This window comes from Kryptolebias marmoratus, linkage group LG7 (genome assembly GCF_001649575.2).
Source record: "Kryptolebias marmoratus isolate JLee-2015 linkage group LG7, ASM164957v2, whole genome shotgun sequence".
Taxonomy (NCBI): Eukaryota; Metazoa; Chordata; class Actinopteri; order Cyprinodontiformes; family Rivulidae; genus Kryptolebias; species Kryptolebias marmoratus.
The window spans coordinates 19,725,309-19,747,236 of NC_051436.1; the positions used below are offsets into that span (position 1 = coordinate 19,725,309).

Below are 21,928 nucleotides of genomic sequence, written 5' to 3' on the forward strand. Positions count from 1 at the left end.
CAGAACCAGAACCAAACGAGGAGAAGCAGCTTTCAGTTTCTATGCACCACAAATTTGGAACAAACTTCCAGAAAACTGTAAAGCAGCAGAAACACTGGGTGCCTTTAAATCTCAACTTAAAACCCACCTGTTTAGAGTTGCTTATGGCTAAATTAGGGTTAGAGTGCGGGTTTTTTGATGTCTTCGATGTTTTTCTCTTTCTTACTGTTTATTCAATGTCAAATGCTGTTTTTAATTTTGTTTTTTTTTTAAATTATGTAAAGCACCTTGAAATGCCTTGCTGCTGAAATGTGCTATACAAATACAATTTGATTGATTGATTTTCTAAGTAAGTTTTTAGTTAGAAATGCTGATTTTTAACATCAGTTTTCTAATTGGTGAAAGTTACTTCAGTTTTCCTTTAGCAGGTTATTGACCCATATGTCTGTTAAAGGTTGGGTTTTTAGTGGTTGTTCTGAATAATCACCATCTTAAATGATCTAAAACATCAGCAGGAGTTCAGCAACAGTTGTTGAATAAATTTGTAATTGTCTTTAAAGTTGCTGACAACAAACAAACAAATCTACACTAAGACACCACTGAGACTGGAACATTTCTGTTGCGTGTACACAAAAACCAAGATTGGATTCTCTGAAACCAAAACTTTTTGTGTCCAGGTTTCAGAGTGGAAGTTTCAACTTACATGAAATTGTACATGCACACCAGTTGCAGTCAGTCAATAGTTATTCTGCACATGTTGAAGTAAATCAATACTAGTAACAACAGCAGATGGTAGTGTAGTTTGTTCTACTCGCCCTTTTACACATTAGCAATCCAACCTCACTGTCGGTTCAAACAAACACTCATGTGTTCATTGGTTTGGATTTAACTGTTTACATGCTTGAGACTCAAGTGTCTGCACACATGCACAAAAACCACAACACCAGCTAAAGACCGGGCATGGAAACCACAGCAAAATCAACATTAAACGTGTGAACGTGTAACTTTTTTTTCCACAATCAACATTGGAAAATCTGTAATGTTTCCAGGAGATCGTTTACACATAAATGAAGCCATGTGACTCATTCACACTATGTTCTGAGCTGCTGGAGCTCCCAGTTAGTCATGAACCCTGCTGAGGCCTTCATCTCCACTTTACATTATTTAGCATGCTGACTGTGTTTCCATGACAATTTAATGCTCAGACGATGTCAACACAAAAGGGTGGACGGTTTCAAAACAACTGTGGTAGTAATGTTTTAATGCAGACTTTTTGAGTCATCGTGCTGTGATGCTGCTCACTGACGAGCTGTAAATTCTTCTGCCTGTCATTTTCAGCGTACTCTTTAGTTTTCAACTTTAAAGGCCATTAGCAGCAAGCCTGCGCAGCCAGGCACCCAGAGAGCTCTAACATCTCTTCCATGAAATCAGAGAACTCAGCCTAATGCCAGCGTGACAAAGCATGTTGCCCTGGTTTCAGGTTATCATGGGATACAGTTGCTGTTCCTGTGAAAGGCTACAGCACATAAACCCAGACCTGTTGAACACACTTCTGCTTTCGAGTATAAATGTGTAACTCAGTACAGTCATTTACAACTGGGTTTTCTGCTTTGTGTTGACCCACAATTTGTTAATGAAAATAGACCCGTATTTTGCTACATGAAACTTAAAGCAATCAGGGTTTCATTCATTTGCAAGACAAATACAGGGACTACTTTTGTTCAACTTTATGTATAAGGGGGGTATGGGATTAAAGTTTTCCGTTGCCACCACAGATTTTCATAATTTGTAACTTGGCCAGGACGGACTATGGTCATCTGTAAAAACGTTTTTTTGTTGTGGTCCCATTAAAGCTATCCGATCTAAAGATGACACACAGATCAAACTGACACTGCTTTCAACAAATAAAGTGAACCAGAGCCAAAGCTTTTAGCCCAGAGGTGTCCAATCCTGGTCCTCGAAGGCCACCATCCTGCATGTTTTACTTGTTTAATGGTTAATCACCCATTGATTCAAATCAGGTGTGTTGGAGCAGAGAAACAAGGAAAACATGCAGGATGGTGGCCCTCGAGGGCCAGGATTGGACACCCCTGCTTTAGCCTATCAGAGCAGAGCGGGGCTGGGCCAGATGCAAGCAGTGATGCTAATCCCTCCAGTGACTAGTTTTCCAAAATAAATAAATAAATAAATAAAACCAGCCAGCAACTTTTCCTGGTGTTTTGGAGACTTTTGAAAACTGACGTGAAAGCAGGTATCGTTCTTTCCAACCAACAGCGGGTGATGCAGTGGGCCCTCCTCCGTCCTCCTGCACTAAAGTAACTTTGACTTTCTCTTTTGGGTCACTTTTGTCGACAGATAAAGAATGAAAGGTGGAACTATGATACTCAAAATAAAAAGAGGAGGGCTTCCAGTGAGCTGTGTGTGATGTGTCTTTGTTGGGATAATGGTTAACATATCTCCCTGTCATGTAGGTCTGGGTTGGATTACTATTATGTAACTGCCATTACTATTATTAAACATATAACAAAACAGAACTAATTATTATCCAAACTAATTAATATACTCAAACCAAAAAACTTCATCTTTTTGTAAATGGCAACAAAGTTTTTATAATATTTAAGACCTTGTTTGATCATTTCAATAGCTCATCATTTCTGTAGACAGACACCACAGGAAATATTTTTGTTTGATTTAGTGGAGTTATTTACTGAACACTTCATTAGAAAACACTATACTGTGTACTTTGACTAGGGGGAATTCAAAGCCATAATTTGAAACTTATACTTGGAATATGAACTTGATTTCACAGAATTGAATAAGAATACAATTTCACTTCTCCGAGAATGGGAGCAACCATACGATATGACATTGCTCCTAAGGAAAAGTGTAAAAGGAAAAAAGCATGAAAAAATGAAAAATGTTACTGATTCTATTTTGGCAAAGCGTTTTTAATGTCTGAATGGCTAAAGGTAGTTGGCAGCCACAAATTGTGAGAAAATAGTCAAACTTTGCAGTCTTGCTGAATTCTGAGTATTTGCAACCAGCAAGCCAGGCGGTTCTGAGCAGCCACTTTTTTTTGAAAATCACAGCCTATTTTTGTGTGCACGACTTACAAAACTGTATTCTTGGCTGTGCACATTATTGTATCTTCCACCTCTCCATCATACCCATCTTCGCCCACTTTGTACCCGCCTTGGCAGCCGACCCCTCGTTTATGGTTTAATCTACTCAAGTCCACTTTTGAAGTGAAGATAAGCAGATGTTGACTAGTTTTTTGATCATTATTATTTGTAATCAGTGTGGCTTTTAGACCAGACTGTAGTCTGGGAGGTTTTCTGTCATAAGGAAAGCTCTTATTTAGACTCGCATTAAGAACCGTTCAAGCATTTTGAGTCACCTTGGAGACGCCCTCACAAACACCATTTGCCTACGGGTCTAGTTATTAAATACTAGATACTACCTGAAAGATTGGTGGGAAATAAGATGATTGTTGTTTGTAACTGAGATCTGAACAGAGTTTGGACCCATAAATGCATTCATTGACTGTAAAGGCCTCAATGGAAACTAGAGGAAAAAGCTGCCAAAGATAAATAGTGACAAGCAGCAGAAGAAACTGTCCCACAGGAGGAAGTCAGGAAGATTTTAATGTGGAATTTTATTTTCTTTCTTTTACCTCATCAGCTGAAATGGTGATTCACTAACAGAGGAGTGCCAGCCTTTGTCATAACATGACTATTTTTTTTTCTCAGCATGATGTGGCCTTGCATCAACAGCTTTACTACTATTACTCATACTTCCTCACTCATTGTTTCATATGGGAGCATTGCTGCTGAACTAATACTACCAGGTTCTCGTTTTTAGCTAATCCTTCTTTAACCCTGCCCGTCCGTCAGGATCCATTCTTTTCCCAGCACCAGTGTTCTGGTTAATCTGTTTTACTGACCTCTAGCTGCAAATGGGACTGCTGTATGTCAGTGTAAACTTGTTCTCCCAGCTCACGTTCAGTAATCTTTAATTTGATTCACATTCAGCAGAGTACAAGCAGTCTTTTTAATTTTTTTTTTTTTTTTTTTTTTTACTAGTCATCCCACTTTTTGTCTTTTCCAAGATCATTGCAGATGTGGTAAATTTGATCCTTTGTATCTTTGTTTCTTTTATCAGAACAGTTTATGTCACATTTGATTTAAGCTAACTTGGTGCTAGCTTTCATATCTGTGAGCTTTTTAGATACTTCAATGTTCAAACATCCTTAGATACATTTACAGCTAATATCAGAAAGACACTTATTCTTGATTTTACTGAAAGGCAGATTCTAAAACTGGTATTCTGTTGAATGTTTTATTGTCCACTGCTTTGCATATAGACTAAAATACCTCAGGAGCTTTTTTAATTGATTTGTTTTGAATGTTGAGGGTCCCCACAGGATGAACTTTTGTTTTTCTAGACAAGTCAAATCCCACCAATTACACAACAATGTGTTATCTCATTGTCTTTTAGTGCAGGTTTAAATCTTGTGCTAAATTTCCTGTCTTCTCCATTCCTTATGGTGAATTAGCCATGTTTTCACACTGGTAACGTCATATTAAAATTCTAATATAAAATCCAAGTCTTTTCTAAAATGTTGGAACCATTTACTGAAGGTAAGAACCATTGTAATGAGTACTACGTGAATGTTGCAGCCCTGGCTGTCACTAATTTCACTTCAGGTTTGGTAGCAGTTTATTTATTTATTTTTTTGATTTATAATTAAAAGTCATTTAAATTAATTGACTTTACTTTGTTCCCAAAGGCTGATAGAAACCAGAGTGAACAGGCTTTAATGGTTCCAGTCATACATGCACCCTCTAATGTAGAAACCTGCGTTTCATTGTTTGCTGATCAATGTGAACGGCTCTGTGGCTGCAGAGTGTGTGCAGACCTTGGTCTGTGTTATTACCCAACTCAAATGAGGCTAATTTTTACGCTCCATTTGATGTGCCTGTATTCATGTTGCACTTGTCCTATTATTAGCTGGTGCCTAATTAATTAGTGAGACGGTGTGAGATTGTCAGGAAGGCTCCCTGTGAACTCTGTGCTCTATGATGCAACACATCCAACCTGGAAGTCAGCTGATTGTTGGCCTTGAGTTAAGCTGCTCGATGATCTCAGCTGTCACATGGTCTCCTCCTTCCGTGGGAGCAGTATCACCCGTCACTGTTGGAGCCCAAACTACACGCTCATTACACACCAGCTGACACATTCTCAGTCTAGAGGGGCTTTGTCACAAGGTTGTCAGGCCACATCCCAATATTGCTGTTCGACTTGTAGCACAAAACCATGGTTTCTCACCGAGATTGTCTGTTTTTTGTTTGTTTTGTTTTATCTTTAGCAAATCTCATAAATGTGTCTAGTCACGAGCTACTAATCCTGTGGCAGTTTTTTCAGGCTATGAAGCCATAAGTGTGTCTTTCTAATTAATTATTTATAAAGTATCCTGGCAGTTACTTCATACTTCAGTCTACGTCCCATTTAATGGATAGTTCAGCTCTTTCGAAGTGGGGTTCTGAACAAATAATACCTGTTGTAGATTTTTTGGTTGACCTCAGTTTAAACAAATGGAGTTTAAGTTGGAGAGGACTGATGAGCTAACGGGATATCATGATAATTAATAATTGGGCCCACTAATAATGGCTACTCTGAGTGGAGCCACTTCCAAAACACATTCTGGAAGTGGCTCCTTAAACAACTCCAGTCTTTAGCAGCTCATGCAAACATTTTGTTAAAAACCTTTACACCGCTGTCAGTTTGGCATTTCACAGTTATTCCTGACAGGATGTACTGCAGTGAAGGTGCCACAGCTAGCTGCTGCTGTCACTATTTGTGCTTGTACAGTTGTGGAATTTCACGTAAATGGCTGTGTAGAAGTTTAGAAAATCCTGTATACCTGAAATGTTTGAGTTTTAATTCAGTATTTTATTGGACAATTTATTGAAAATTGATCAATATTGAAATATCAATAGGTGCAAGATCAATGTTGCAAAAGATTGTAGTAAATTGCAAATACTAACTGCATGTTAACAATGCAAATGGACCTCTACTCTCCTCAGCATTCTAAACAATACTACAGTATTGTTTTTTGTCTTTAGCTGAAACTACAAGTGGACTAGCTTTTTAGCTTGTCAGTCCTGTTGAACTTAAACTCCATTTCTTTAAACTAAGGTTGTTCAAAGAACTACCTGCAACAGGTAAGATAATAATACTTCATAACATTTCCATGGTACCTTACTTCAAAGTAGCTGAACTATCCCTTTAACACATCATTGCCAGCAGCACAAAATAAAGCCACCAACTTGAAAAACAAGTTGGAGTGCCTGTAGTTTTTGTTTGTGTATCTAAATGTGCGTGTTTGTCCTCAGGAATATGAAACAAAGAGTGGCAGATCTGGACCTGGTAACCCGTCGTCTCCCAGGCAGAGTGTGAGAAAAAACCTGGACTTTGAGCCGCTTTCCACCACCGCACTGATACTCGAGGACAGACCTGCGTATGTACAAACACACACAAACTCTTACTGTGCACCGCTAAAATCAACCAGTGGCGTTTCAAACCACACAGTAAAGGCACACAAGTAGTTTTTCTTTCCATCTTCCTCATATTTTTTTCATCAGCCCGGCGTCTTCTGCCCGATTATTAGGTTCCATTCAGGATATTTCCAACTCATCTCGTCCGTTTGTCTCACAGCCGGTAAAAAGAGAAGCGCTGCTGAAAGTTTAATGGCCCTCCCCAAGCCCGGCTCCATTACCTGCCTTTTTGTTCTCTTTATGTTTTGTTAGCATACAGACTGCCAGATATTTGCAGGGGTTCATTTTTCTCTGCTGCTCTACTGCTGCACATGAAATCAAACAGTAGTGGGAAGCACCGGTTTAGTTGTCAGCTGTTTCCATGCAAACCTATACAACTTTCTCTTTAGTCACAGCTTTCTCTGGTAAATGTTTTAAAAAAGCCTATTATATATTATAATGTTGATGTTTCTCCACATATTGTCTCCTTACCTGCACTATAAAATAGTTGTTTTCATTATTTAATCACCTTTGGGATCATGGATAAACTTCTAATGGGCAGGCAGAAACTTTAAATAAGTAAACTCTTCATGGTCGGAGTTTGTATTCTGTCAGTGGATTGAAGGTTAATGATTTTTGGGCGACTGATTGATTCTAGGTTTTGAAAGAGGAAAAAAAAGTATATTTTTCAGCTCTGTATTTAAGAGAAAAGGCAGCTTTCGCAGCATTTTGCTTGATATTGATGGAGCTAAAAGGTGAAGTCAAAAGTTTTTTGGATTCTTTTCAATGGATGGTCATCCATAGAACCATAGATGGATGTGAAGTATGACTAATAGAGTTGATTTCTGCAAAAACATGAAATGCTGAAAAATACAAATACAAGGTTTTGGTTTGACGATGATTTTGAAACAAGGTCCTAATTTAAATTTTACAAAATGGTGTTTTTAAAAAACAAAGCAACTACAGCATCGTTCGAGGCTGTCCTTTACATTCATAAACGTATGAAGTTAACACGAAACATTGAGACTTGAGCCTGAATCTCACTGGGCTGGGATTGTTGGCGACGATTTGGAGACACAAAATGTCAGGAAAATATAGAAATTGTCACCTGTCAAAATCATACTGAATTGGTACTTATGGCATGTTTGTGAACATACCTAACTGGAAAAAGAAAAAAAAATAAAATGCTAATTTTTTTTGTTGCAGTTTAGTCACAAAGTATCTTAATTATGTCTGTTTAATTTCAGGTTTTTGTCTCCAGTCACAATTTGCTTTCATAGGCCACCAACCCATCCTAAAGTTGTATCGAGTTTATCGCACTTTCTGACACTTGAGAAGAGTTCTAGGTGGGTTTTTGTTGCCTGCCATGACAAAGCTTTGGATTTAGTCTGCATTTTATTTTAAACCATCTTATCAATAAAGTCTGCAAGTCAACCAGACTTCTAGTTTGGAAAAGGTGACAGATTCGACACAGCCTCTAATGTAAATTGAATCAATGCAGATTCTCTAGCCTTATATTGATGAGTGAATGACGAAGGATTGCTTCAGTTACTGTTTTATGTTTTCATTGACGTTGGTGTTAAACATTCCTGCTCTCATACAACTCATAAAATCTCTTTACATGACAACAATCTTAGCTCTGTAATGGTCTTAAAGCTAACAAAATTATATAGAAAGCAAACACTCGTTAAAGGTTAAGTTTGTTTAAAACTTTTTGAGATGAATACTGTATCTGTTTAGGGGGCTCCAAGTTAGTTTGCCCCTCTGTCAAATAATACTTTTACTGCTTTGGTTATCTCATATCCAACAAAGAAGCCGTCTGCTACAGGTCTTTTCGTACCTACATCCACTTATTGCATCCTTTCAACCTGCTTTGTTTCCAATTTTGTCTTTGGCAGCAGCCTCAGCACTAATGATTTAATTTATTGAAGTACTTTTTTATTTAAATGAAGGAAGGCAGATTTGAACCAGTTGTTGTTGCTGATGATGACGATGATGATATTAATAATATTGCCATTGTCAGGCACGGACCTGGAAGGTTTCCAGAGTAACCCTGAATCTCAAGACAAAAGAAATAAAAACAGGCAAATGAAACATTAAACTCTTAAAATATTTAAAAGGCTTGTCTAAGAACAAGCAGGATATGTTGGGCTTTTCCTCTGTTCGATACAAGCAGCATTTCCTTCAGTACATCCTAATTATTGAGTCTGCCTGACATGTGAGTTTTACTCACAACCACTGAGTCAGTATGTCCGCCCCGATGTCGACTTAATGAAGGAGAGTAGTGTTTTTATAAATGCATGTCTTATCACGGTGTAGTAGAAATGGTACTTTTATAAAATGAAGCACAGATTGACGTGTGCATAATTCCAGGCAGTCACCAGGACACGTGCAGTTCATGTAAGGTCGAATGCATTTTGGGAAACTGATACAAAACATTAACTGGTGGGTACAAAATAGGCCCTGGGTGTGAAGTGGGGGTGCGATTTGATGGAGGGACATAAAGACTGGCATCAATTTAAATTCATCTTGGTATTATTTGTTTACTGTTTATCTATTTGAGGTGCAAACTAACAACTGTTTAGAAATGGGAATTAAGTGAGGTAATTATGATCACTTAATAACTGGACCGTATTTTACTTTTTAAAACAAGTTAATAGAGTTGACTTTTTTTTTATGAAGTCATTTTTCTGCCCCCCTGTCGGTATGTTTTTTTTTTGTTTGTTTATTATAATGGAAAACATACATTTTTTAGGTTTTTGTATTCACGTTTTAATTACACAGCCGTTATTTTTTATGCTGCATACTTTTTACACAGCATTGTTTGTGACAGCCCTTGGGCAAGCAGTTTTTTTTTAATATGCAAATGATTAGGAAAGTACGTACACCCATTCATAAACTACAGAGGAAGTAAAAATCAGGTTTGTTTAAATGTGTGAAATTTCTTCATCCTGCATCAAGATGCAGCTAAAACCATATAAAACACATTCAGCTTTAGTTTTAAAACTACAACTTTTTATGAGTATAGCTCCTGCTGTTCATAGTTTGTATTTATGGTCTTTTATTTGTTAGACACAGTCGAGATGTAATTGTATTAATGCTGAGTCAGCATTGATGCTACTGATTTCCTGTTTGCTTTCTTCCAGACATTTTTTTTGACTAATTGCTTCACATATTTTACCCATTCATTTATCCATTTCAAAACATTCAGGACATTTTTTTAGCAACTTTTATACTTCTTGAATTGTTTAACATTATTTACCTTTTTTTTTCTCTTTAAAATAATTGGAGAACTCTTCACATCCTTAAAAAAACTTCACTATTTGAAATCTACTTCAGCATCCTTGCCTATTCTTAGCCTTTAGCTCCTGTTTTGCTGATCTTAGTGATAGTTCTGCTAATTTCAGTTTTTACCTACAGTGTTGGTGCATGAAGCTGCTAACTAACCCACTTCCTTTCCATCCCTGTTTGTGTTTCTCAGTAACCTGCCTGCCAAGCCTGCAGAGGAGGCTCAGAAACACCGACAGCAGTATGAAGAGATGGTGGCCCAGGCCAAGAAGAGAGGTCTGCTTTCTGCACTTCACTGCAGCTTCCATTTTACAGCTCTCATTCGGGTTCCTCTGTTTTTGTATTTAACCACCTGTTTTCTGTAGAGCTGAAGGATGCTCAGAAAAGGAAGAAGCAGCTGGAGGATCGATGTAAGCTAGAAGAGAGCATCGGCACAGCAGCCATGATTTGGAACCAGGAGATCTTACCGAACTGGAGTACAATGTGAGCACACCACCAACAGACGCAGTTTACAGAGATTTTATGACGTTCTATGAAGTTCAGCAGAAAAAACTTTTATACATGGGAATATTAGAGGGCTTTGGATGCATTTTAGATGATAGTTGAGGAACAGTTGGGTTCCTTTGATCAGATCTGATGTCATTTTGCACTTTTGCGGTTTTGGTCGCTACCCACCCAAACTTCTGTGTACAAAGAGATTCTGCCTGCCACCATGACGGGCGCCCCAGGTTACGTTTTCAGTAGCGTTTGTTTGTTCGGTTGTCTGTCTGTTCACAAGATTACTCAAAAAGTTATAAATGGATTTTCAGGACATGTTAAACATGCTACAAGGAACAAGTGATTACATTTTGGCTGTGATCTGGTCCAAGGTCAAAGGTCACAGGTGATTCTGTACTCTAACTCTGTGTCAAACTGCACAGCTGGACTATTAACAGATTTGAATGAACATTTCAGGAAATGTTGGGGTTGACACAAAAAAACCCTCCAGTTGATTAAATGTTTTCATGGACACTTTGAGTGCTTCTAGTTGATGATTTAATCTACTGAAGTATATTTTTGATACTTTCTGTAGTTTGATAGTAGGCTGACGTTTGCCCCAATCTTCACTGCTGAAACCGATCTTTGGTATGTAACTCTAACCAAAACCACTGACCACTGGCTCAAAGTCTAAACTCACCACTCGACCAGCTGTCACAGAAATATACGGATACACATGAGTACAAAATGGCACCCACTGAGTGTGAGGTACGAATTAACCAGTACTCTCTCCAGCTAGTAGAATTGGCTAAAGCACAATGTGTGCCATAGTTTTTGTCAGAGGCAGGACTCCTGACTGTGTAGACCTTTTTTTTTTTTGTAATAAACAAAAACAGGCAGTAGTACGAAATCATACAAGGGTTGTTAACATTAGCAGTTCCTAAGATAAACATATTTCTATGTCTGTACCACTTTGCCTGGAATCTGTTTTAGATATTTATTTTTATGTTCAGAATCACTTCATGCCTTAGCTTGGGTCAGTTAGTTTTTATAGTGATGTCAGAAGCACTTTGTTGAGTTAACACTTTCTGAGTGATGTATGGGAGCGGCTGCTACAAAATAGTTTACAAAATAGTTAAATAATTATGGTCAGATTATTTAAAATAGTATGTTTGCACGGAAATGCCCATTGCTGTTCATAACAGAGATGCCTAAACTTGAATTTATTTTTCAATTAAGTTTTTTTCTTTTTATAAACTGTAAGTTTTTGTGGGAATTAGTGTCTACTTCCAAAACTAAGACCATCAGTCACAGAAATTTTGACATTTAACATTATCAGGTTTGCAACAAATTTAAATTAATCTTAATGTCAGAAATTCTCTTCTGAAGCTCTTCAAATCTTACTAAGAGTGCCGTAAACTACCCTTTTTTTCTTAGGCGTTTGTTCATGGCCATGTACACAACCACCATACAAATGGTGAACATTACACCATTGTGTAACCTTGGGTAAACATAAACAGGAAGTAGAAAACAGCTGCGGTGCAGTGAAGTTTATCTGTTGTCATTTCCTGCTCTCCACGTGGAATCAGTGGAGGAAATGGCTGCCACCATGTGGCCGAGCACGATAATTGATGCTTTCTTCTCTGTGACACAGATATAAAGCTGTGATATAAAGCTAAGATGTGTTTATTTCCCTGCTTGCCTTCAACCTGCCTGTCGTCCTGGCTGCAGGTGTACGTCTCGACGGGTGAGGGACCTCTGGTGGCAGGGCATCCCCCCGAGTGTCCGAGGCAAAGTGTGGAGCCTGGCAGTGGGCAACGAGCTCAACATCACACACGGTACGGGAGAATCCATCTGATGTGTGTGTTGTTCAGTTACACGTTAATCTGAAGGACGTCTACTAGGGCAAAACTAATTCAGTGGGTTAGAGCACGTTTTGTTTAGTTTTTTTATTTGATTCCTTGATTTCCTTCACAGTGTCCTACAAATGTCAGATAAAACCTCCCAGGCAGAACTGATACCAGATATTTGCACTTTTGCACTGAAAAAACTCCTACAAAAACATCAAAAGGACTGGGAATAGTGTAATATAACTTTTGATCAAAGTAAATTGTATGACATGGACAACATTTACAAAAAAACTGTAAAGAAATCTCTATATATGCAAGAATTAGTTTTTGCCCTACAGCTCAGACATGTCCCAATAGAAACATCATTTAAAGTTTAAACAGGTCACTCAAAGCTGGACTTTACACGACTGAACTAGTATTTGGATATCTTTTTTTACACAGTTGTAGTTAAAGGTGTTTAGTTTTTACTGCAGAATATTTAGCAATTTTTGAAACAAGCTCTTCTCATTTACATCAACTTTACACTTCCTATATTAGTTATACATCAAAATGTGGGCATGCTTGTCTTATTTCACCTAGTGTCTTTTATTGTTGTAGGACTTGTGTTTTTCTCTCAAATCTCCCCAGAGTGCAAAAAGTACACACACATATGCTTGGCTCCCACTGTATGAGCTCAGACTTCTATTTATTTTTATTTAACTTTTTAACTTCTCATAACTTGGTTGTGGGTGTGTACACTGATCCGTGTTCACAGGATGAGTCAAACGCTCAAACACACCCTCACAGGAACTGCAGCAGTTTGTCTCAGTGTTTCGATGTGAATAAGTGAAAAAGGAGCGTTTCTATTAGGGAACGGTCCCGGTACAGTGATTCTCCCATTACAGGAGGCAACCCTGACATAATACACACACACACACACACACTGGAGATTAATTTCTGTCTTACTGCACCACCTCGAAATCAGCAGTCCCTACACTGTTCAGGAGTGTGTGTGTGTGTGTGTGTGTGTGAGCTCCTCTTCACTCTGTAACTGCTGAGCTGGCTCTCTCTGCTTTGTTCAGCTCTTCCTTGTAAATGGAGCCACAGTACTAGATATTAGAACACACACCGTGTACACACACACACAGTGTTCAGTCCCTTCAAGGTTATTCCCAGTTTCATAAGCACCAGATAAGTTTACTTTATTCAATTTCCCCATCAAAGCAAGATTTCTAACTCCACCAGCTCCAACTTTTCTGTCCTGTGCATAAGAAGTGCAGAGGGTTGAACTAATAAACAGTTTATTATCACTGATGGTGATAAATGTTTCATTAAGTCTGTGCTGTCAGACCTGTGTTTCTGTGCTGTATGCAGGAATCACAGCATTGTCTGCTCTTATCATCTTGTAATGATATTAATTTGAAGATTAGTCAGGAGGAAATACTTTTTTTTTACTTAAAAGTAAAAATCCCTTCACTTCTATTAGTACTTTTTGTATAAAAAGGATACACAATAAAATATCAAATGTTGGAATGTATTTATTATTCATTAAACCTTATTTTTATGGTTCATTTATTGATGTCTGTTTAACCAAACAAAACTAACTTTTTAAAAAGACAAACGTATTCTCATACTGTAAAAGGAAAATGCTGTTTGGAACTTCACTGGATAAATGAATTAGAAAGGAACATTTATGGATAAGGGGGTGGATAATTGGACAGTAAGAAACTCTGGGGTGCATTGGATGGTTATTATCATTTAAAAACTGTTGGATCAAAACTAATGACTCTCTCAAAGATGGAAGCAGTCATTCATTAGGTAACTCAGAAAATGGCCCAGAAATATCCAACTTCTTCTTTTTCAAAATGAACCACTGTTAGTCTTTGTATACAGTGGGTTCAGAAAGTATTAAGCATTCTTTACAATGTAGTTGTGATCAGTCAATGATTTGAATTAATTTGTTCAGTAATTTTAAGTTAATTTAAAAGGAAAAACAGAAATAATTAATTACCAAAAGTACAAGGAACAGGTTTTCATTGAGGATATCTCTGTACTTTGCTTCAGTCAGCTTTCCTTCATCCCTGACCAGTTTCCCAGTCCCTGCTGGTGAAAAACACTCCCACAGCATGATGCTGCCTCCACCATGCTTCACTGTAGTGGTTGGTGTTGGGCAGGGGTTGAGGGGTGTCTGGTTTCCTTTCAGACATATTGTTTAGAACTGAGGTCAAACAGATGAATTTTGGTTTCAACAGATCAGAGAAGCTTGTTTCTCACAGTCTTGAGTTAGTCAAGCAGCTTTCAAGAGTTTTGCTGCCCTGAAGCCCTGGTTGTTGGAGATGTGAAGTTCTGGTTGTCCTTCTGGATCATAGTCGTAGTTCCATCTCCACTCAAGATTTTCAAAGCTCAGAGTGACCCTCATGTTCTCGGTCACCTCTCTCTCTAAGGTCCTTCACTCTCAATGAATCAGTGTAGTCGGGCAACCAGCTCTTGGAAAAAACCTGGTTGAGCCAAACTTGTTCAATTTGAGAATTATGGAGACCACTGAGCTCTGAGGAACTGTCAGTGCAGCAGAAATGGTTCTGTAGCCTTCTCCAGATCTGTGACTTGGAACGGTCCTGTTTCTGAGCTCTGCAGGCAGTTCTTTTGACCTCATGGTCTGATTGTTATGTATTAGGCCTTCTGTAGAGAGGTTTGTCCCATTCAAAATCAGGTCCAGTTCTAATCATTTACCACTGGAGGACTCCAACCAGGGTGCAGAAACATTTCAGTAGAGTTAAGAAAAAATATGGGAGGCATCTGAGATAAACTTCAAATGTTGTTGCATAAAGTCTGAATATATATATATATATATATATATATAAAACATGGTGTGTATTATTAATAAGTAATTGTACTTTGGTTACCTTCTATCTCCAACTGAGAAATTCTAAAGACCTTTAGGAAACTGCAACTTAAATTTGTTGTTTTCTTTGTAAAAATGTGTGTTTAAGGATGACTCAGCCAAATCCTTTTAAAATCAACTTTTGCATTTTGGTGAAGCTTTTAACAGCAGAGAAAATACCTTTACTGAGTTGGTGAGTCAGCATACAGTGATTTCATAGCTTTGTTTCTGCAGATGTTATAAACCTCGTGTTATGCGAGTGCTGAATAGAATAGGTCATCAGGTCTCCACTCCGTCTCAGAAAGCTCATTACCTGCATCTCATCACTAGAGGGCAGCCACAGCTCAAAGCAGAGGCTAGGCCTGCACTGAAATAGAGGAAGATGGATTCTTTAATCACCTTTAGTGTTTCTACTGCAGAGGTGTTTTATGGCCTAATACACTTTCTGTTTAGTCATCTTGTTCTGTGATCAGAGCCTTCAACCTCTGACCCCTCCTGTCCTCACGGTGATTGTTCTGTGTCCCTGCAGAGCTGTATAACATCTGTCTCGCCCGGGCAAAAGAGAAGTGGAAGACCACAGCAGCTCCCTCCACAGACACTGAAACTGAAGGTAGAGACTGACTCTGACCTTCACTTTTCACCTTATTTTTTAGGCACATTTCTGTTGTGACATGATGTCGTTTTGTTCAGATGTTTCTGGTTCTTCAGACCGAGAGTCGAGCCTGGAGCTGATCAAGTTGGACATCTCCAGGACCTTCCCCCAACTGTGCATCTTCCAGCAGGTCAGAAGCCTGGTCATCACATAATGTGACTGATGTTAAGTTACAAAAACAGACTTGGCCTAAATGCATAGCTTCTGGTTTTTTGATGTTGTTTTTTTGTGCAAAAATAAAACTGGTCTGAGTCAGTTCTCTGTGATATATTGTAATGCACTTAGTTAAAGAAACTGGACGTTAGAGGAATGTGTGTGTTAATTAATGAGTGTATTCTTGGTCTGTTTGTTTCATGGTCTTCACTGTTTCTTTGTTGATCATCAGAGTGGGCCCTATCACGACGTGCTGCACAGCATTCTGGGAGCGTACACGTGTTACCGGCCAGACGTGGGTTATGTAAGTCGCTCAAACACAGCTTCACGCCATGTTGATGTATGAAACCCCACGCTCCGTGACGAAAGCCCATCCTGTCCTTAATGTACCGTCTTCATAAATGTGTATGACACAAATCTACAAAATGATTGCAGGGCACATTTTTATGAATAAATACACTTTATAGACAAAGTTACACAGGTTTGGGAAGTTGAAGTTGAATTTGATTAACTTATAAATTTGACATTTTGTGGTGCCGTAAAAGTTGTGACGAGTCTTCACGCTTTTAATACAACCATAGATGAGATGAGTCATCCATCTATATATACAATCTACAGTCTGAAAGTATAGGATTTGGTTTTAGTATTTTTCAGGTCTAAGTATGAAAAAATTAACAAATTAAATAAACTTTTGCGTTTGCTATTGCTGACATCTGGAAATTGAAAATAAGAAAGCAGAACATTCTTCATTGTGCCGTCGTATCTGCATCATCTGTCAATTCATCAAAGAAAATACAACAAACAAATTTAACTTCTTAGAAGAAAGGCATAAACAGGCTCACATATTCAGAAAATATTTAGTCAGATTTTATGTTTGGTTGATAGAAGTTTGTAAGATTTTGATGAAAGACATTTTTGGCCAATCACGTTTATTGCATGTTTTTTTCTCAAAAACTGAAAAAAGGCAGAGCACCATTTAAGAAAACATACTCGTTTATCTTTCCGCGATGCATTGTAAACACACCCCTCCCCCCACAAAAAAAAAAAAAAAAAAAGGAAACCTGACGAGATAAAGAAAATTTCCCTGCACCTTATTTCTAATTTGGTCCCACATGTGCCACGCAGATTGTTTCCTTTCCATTGCTTCACGTTTTTGGATTCCACCCTGTTGATAAATCCCCACGGTGTACTTTCACACAGTAAAATTAATGGTATGAGTAAACATTAGCATGGTGTGAAACTTTACTCTAAAGCACTGTGTTCAGCTCTAATACCAGTTTTAGGAGGGGACTCTTGCTGCGCTTCACGTAGTAAAATACAATATGAGGGTTAAAAATATCATCTGACTTCCATCCCCCACACAACACCTACTCCTTCTATTATTAGGTTAAATATGAATGTGGTTGGAGTGACTCAGGCTTACAGGTTTAAATTGACCCGAGTCGGGGATTTTTATGTGATGAGAAGAGCGGAGTGGGTTGGCCTCTAAAAGGCCGAAATTTTCTATGACTCTGAAAAATTCAAGATGATCAGAAGTCACAACCACTTTAATAAAAGAAAAAAATGCTGTCTGTGTGATTAGCAGGACGATGCAGTCTTTTTTTTTTAAAAACCATTTAATTTGATGATTCTGAAAAGCAAACCTACATTGCTGTGAAAAAGTTTTCATGCCCTTAGTTTTCTTCTGTTTTTTGCTTTTTTGCCATATTTAAATGTTTCAGATCAGCTAACAAGTGTTTCTATCAGACAAAGATAAATACAATTTTGTTTTTCTTTTTATTAAGGGAAAACTAAACTGGTCCTTTGTAAAACATTTAAAGGCTACATTGTTAAATCACAAGTTAACTGTGAGGTTTTGGAAAGCTGAGCTCAGTTTGACTCACCACAGCCAGACCTGAATACAGTCAGGCCTGGAGAATCAAGAAAACCTGGAACAGTGGTGAACCTTCCCAGGAGTGGCCGATTGACCAAAGTGACTCTTGTAGCTCATCAACGAGTCACCCAGGAGGTCCAGGGAGGTCCCAGAACAACATCTAAAGGCCTCAGTGAAGGTCAGAGGTCATAATTCCTTCATGGCAGCGTTCCAAGACCAAAACTACTGCTGAGCAAAAAGAGCACAAAGGCCCAAACCATCTTTATGATCTCCAAGACCTTTGGGAAAATATTCTGACTGACACGACAAGAGTGGAACTGTTTGGAAGGCGTGCGTCCCGTTACATCTGTCATACAAAGAAAACCATCATACCTACAGTCAGGCATGGTGGGGGTAGGGTGATGGTCTGGGGTGACTTGCTGATGTAACCTTGAATTTTGCTCTCCAGCAGAAAATCCTGAAAGAAAAAGACATTGGTTCCTGGCCTTAAACTAAAGAACATTTGGGTTCTGCAGCAGGATAACAATCTGAAGACACACTGAGAGTTATTGCAAACACTTAATTACAGTTGTTGCTCACACATACTGTTTGCTGCTTGATACAGGAATCATTTTCTCATTACTTCATGTTTGCTTCAGTGTACATTTTATTTATAAAACACATTTAAAACAACAGAGGTTGACCAAAGTGCTTTACAGTCGAACCAGACCACTGTACAACAAAATAAAATATAAAGTGAAAACAAGAAAGTACAGTAAAATATATATATACCACAGCAAAAGCAGACATTAAAATCTTGTGCTCTGTTGTTACCGCATTAAGTTCAGATAGAAATGTAGAGAAACTTTCTTTATATTTCTGTTTGTCCATTGTACTTAATGCAAACAGATGAATGTAGTATCCAAAACAAAACTGAAGTTTGTATTTTCTGGAGCAGATGTCAGTAAAAACTAAATGTGATATTGTTTAAATGTATAAATTTGTTATCTGAATATAGGTGCACATTAGACTGAATGAAATTATTGCCATTAAACTGTGTTTAGCTGAACCCAGAAGATTAGAACATGAGGAAGAATGAGTCTTTTTAAAATTCTTTTTTTTTCTGTAAAGTTAATAGTCAAAGTTAGCAGAAACACTATTGTCACAGGATAAAATAGCCTGTGATGCTAAACAAATTATTCCAACACTGAGTCGTGTTTAGTTTGCTCCTTTGAGCTTCGTTTGTAGATGAGCTGGTTGCCTTTTGCTCTTTACTACAGCCCCACGCTGTTGTCTAAACGGATAGAAATGACTGTGACTTCCTGTATTGACCCCAGCCCATGAGCGCACACACAGCTGTGCATGCAGTGTTTGCATCGGCCTCTGTGAGCTTCTCTTCTCTTTGAACTGTTCCTGTTAGCGATCGACTGTCGAAGCTGCAGCACGTTTCCACTCGGTGCCACATGATTTCATGGACACAAGTCCTCCCTGCGCTCCTTTGTTCCACCCTCACAGCGAGCGTACAGAAACCCTGTTTGTTGTGTTCAGGTGCAGGGGATGTCCTTCATCGCTGCGGTGCTCATCCTAAATCTGGACACAGCCGACGCCTTCATAGCTTTTGCCAACCTGCTCAACAAGCCCTGTCAGATGGCTTTCTTCAGAGTCGACCACAGCCTCGTCAGTACACACACACACACACACACACTTGAACAACCACAACAAAAATGTGGACACCCACTTTGTTTAATCTATAAAACAGGAAGTGGATTGTGTGTAAACTTACACTTTCATTTGGTCTAAATTTGATAACACTATGGGATTGGGTTAAAAAAATAACAACTTCCAACTGCTGACATGTTGTTGGTGCAAAGGTTTATACAGCCACCCAATAATATGAATAGTTATGAATATATATATAAGAAATGTTAGGAGGAACATGTGATGTGAAGACCATTTTTATGTAGTATTGCCATTTTTATTTTGATATTAAAGGAAAAACTACATATTTTAGCATTTCTTTACTAAAATCTATAATTCCTCTTCTTTATTGATAATGAATCTAGTTAATGAACACCATGGGAACTTACTGAAATGACTTGTTTTAATCAAACAGTCATTCAAACCAAAGATATTCAGATATTAAAACAGAGAAGCAAATGTAAGCCAACGGTTGTTGGTGACAAGTTGCGAACATTCGTTAGCGATTCTCCAAAATGTCTCAAACGTTTATCGGTGTTCTCGGTTTCCTCACAGAGACCCAGAGTTTCTGAGAGTCAGAAAGGACAGAAATGTGAGACGACTTTGGGTGGGTCTGGTCACCTGTGAAACCGAAGTGGGACTGATTGGAGACAAAAAAGAGAGATCAAAAGGAGACTTTTGTAGTTTGCAGGAATGTCACAATTTATTCACAGTTACAAATTGTACATATTCAAATGTGACGCAAGCACCAAATCAGTCTGATTCTAAGTGAAAATGTTCATATTTTCTCACAACTTTGTCTCCAGCAGTCACAGCCCCGTCTGATTCAGGCTTAACTTGTTCAAGATGCTTTGAGATGTTATTCCTCTTAAACACTCGATATTGTTACAACTTCTTTGATGATGTAATAAATATTCTGACTGCTCCAGAATCGCACTTGCATGCAGAAATAAAAATCTCTCGATAGTTTCAAGTTGTCGCAGTAGGCCAGCTTCAGGTTCTGTCTCTTCGGCGTGAGTCAGTCTTGGCCGTCGTCCTCTCTGCAGCCTGTTTGCATTCAGCTCTCAGCCTTTCATTTCTGTAAATGACAACAGTGTGGTTTGTGTGCGTGCCTGACTTCCCTCTCTGTCTTTGTCCAGATGTTGACGTACTTTGAAGCTTTCGAAGTGTTCTTTGAAGAAAATCTACCAAAGCTCTTTGCACATTTCAAGAAAAACAACTTGACTCCTGATATTTATTTAATTGACTGGTGAGTTTCCTCACATTTTATTTCATTTTTATGCAGCAGTAACTTCCTGTGCAGAATATATTACCAACCGTGATACCTCTGCTCGTGACCTGGGTCAGTGGCAGACCTGACGCTGTGGATGGGTTTCGCTGTCCGCCTCCATTCGGAGTACACTTTGTGCTCCGCGCAGCTCAAACTATTTTTATTCTTTATTTTTGTGTCACCTATATTGTGTCAGGTGAATTCTGAGAAAACAGGAAGGCCTGAGTGTGCATAAGTAGGTGTGTGTCAGTGGTTTTTGTCTTTTGCAGTGTTGTTTTTCTGTTCTCCCTCACTGATTAACCACAGGCTTATTAAAGTCACAGCTGTAGAGCGTTTACAGATGCAGATATGATCACTGAAAGAACTTGAAATTGACAAAAGTAATTTAAAAGAAACCCTGAAAATCAAGCAATGAAAATCAGTCCTTGCTTTTGATTTTTGGTTCAACAGAATTATTAGAAAAACAAACTTAATAAAACTGGCCTTGACAAAAAAGATGGCAGTCCTAGAGAATATTGCAAATAATCTGACCACAGGGACATGGTAAACTAAGGTGTGTCCTGTAATCAGCATCACAGGTGTCCTCAGTCCTGTAATCAGTCAGTCTGCCTGTTTTAAAGGGTGAATGGTAGTCACAGGGCTGTTTGGTATCATGGTGTGTAACACACTGAACATGAGCACTGAGCTGTTTCAGGAGCTTAGAAAGAAAATGATCGGCAGCATGTTAAAGGTAAAGTTCCACACAGTGTCAGCTACAAACACAAGTGGAACATGTTTTCACTTTGAGTTATTCCCCTTCTTCTTGTTCTGACTGTATCCACTGAGGTCCTAGTTCTGAATCTGTCAGAAATAAGTGGAAATAAAGAAATGGATGCTTTTGTCGACAATACAAACAGATGACAGTTGACAGATGGTTTGCTCGCCCTCATCATTGTCGGTTTCCGGTGGAACAATAAAGGAATATGAATAAATGCGTTTTTTATTTTGGCCCCTGCAGGATCTTCACTCTGTACAGTAAGTCTCTGCCTCTGGATCTGGCGTGCCGGGTGTGGGACGTGTTCTGCAGGGACGGCGAGGAGTTCCTGTTCCGGACGGCGCTGGGCCTGCTGCGTCTCTATCAGGACGTCCTGACGTCCATGGACTTCATCCACATGGCCCAGTTACTGACCCGGCTGCCCGACCTCATCCCGGCCGAGCAGCTCTTCCAGCACATCGCTGCTGTCCACATGAGCAGCCGCAACAGGAAGTGGGCTCAGGTGGGCCTTTCTGCGTCACGTCTCTTTTTTTCTTTGTTATTACTGCTGGGATGTGCT

At 38.7% G+C, this 21,928-nt stretch overlaps 1 protein-coding gene across 5 annotated transcripts in view; it reads left to right on the forward strand.

Moving 5' to 3' along the window:
- tbc1d14 (TBC1 domain family, member 14) overlaps positions 1–21,928 on the forward strand; it is a 50,935-nt gene that overhangs the window by 25,345 nt on the left and 3,662 nt on the right. For 4 of the 5 annotated variants that reach the window (XM_017422083.3, XM_025007198.2, XM_017422086.3 and 1 more), the window contains 10 exons: positions 6,375–6,499; positions 9,997–10,079; positions 10,169–10,286; positions 12,012–12,118; positions 15,520–15,600; positions 15,681–15,772; positions 16,028–16,099; positions 19,196–19,324; positions 20,485–20,594; positions 21,613–21,871. In XM_017422083.3, coding sequence (XP_017277572.1) covers positions 6,375–6,499; positions 9,997–10,079; positions 10,169–10,286; positions 12,012–12,118; positions 15,520–15,600; positions 15,681–15,772; positions 16,028–16,099; positions 19,196–19,324; positions 20,485–20,594; positions 21,613–21,871 — 1,176 coding nt within the window. The remainder of the gene's footprint in view (positions 1–6,374; positions 6,500–9,996; positions 10,080–10,168; positions 10,287–12,011; positions 12,119–15,519; positions 15,601–15,680; positions 15,773–16,027; positions 16,100–19,195; positions 19,325–20,484; positions 20,595–21,612; positions 21,872–21,928) is intronic. The other variant, XM_037976447.1, reaches the window with a different exon arrangement.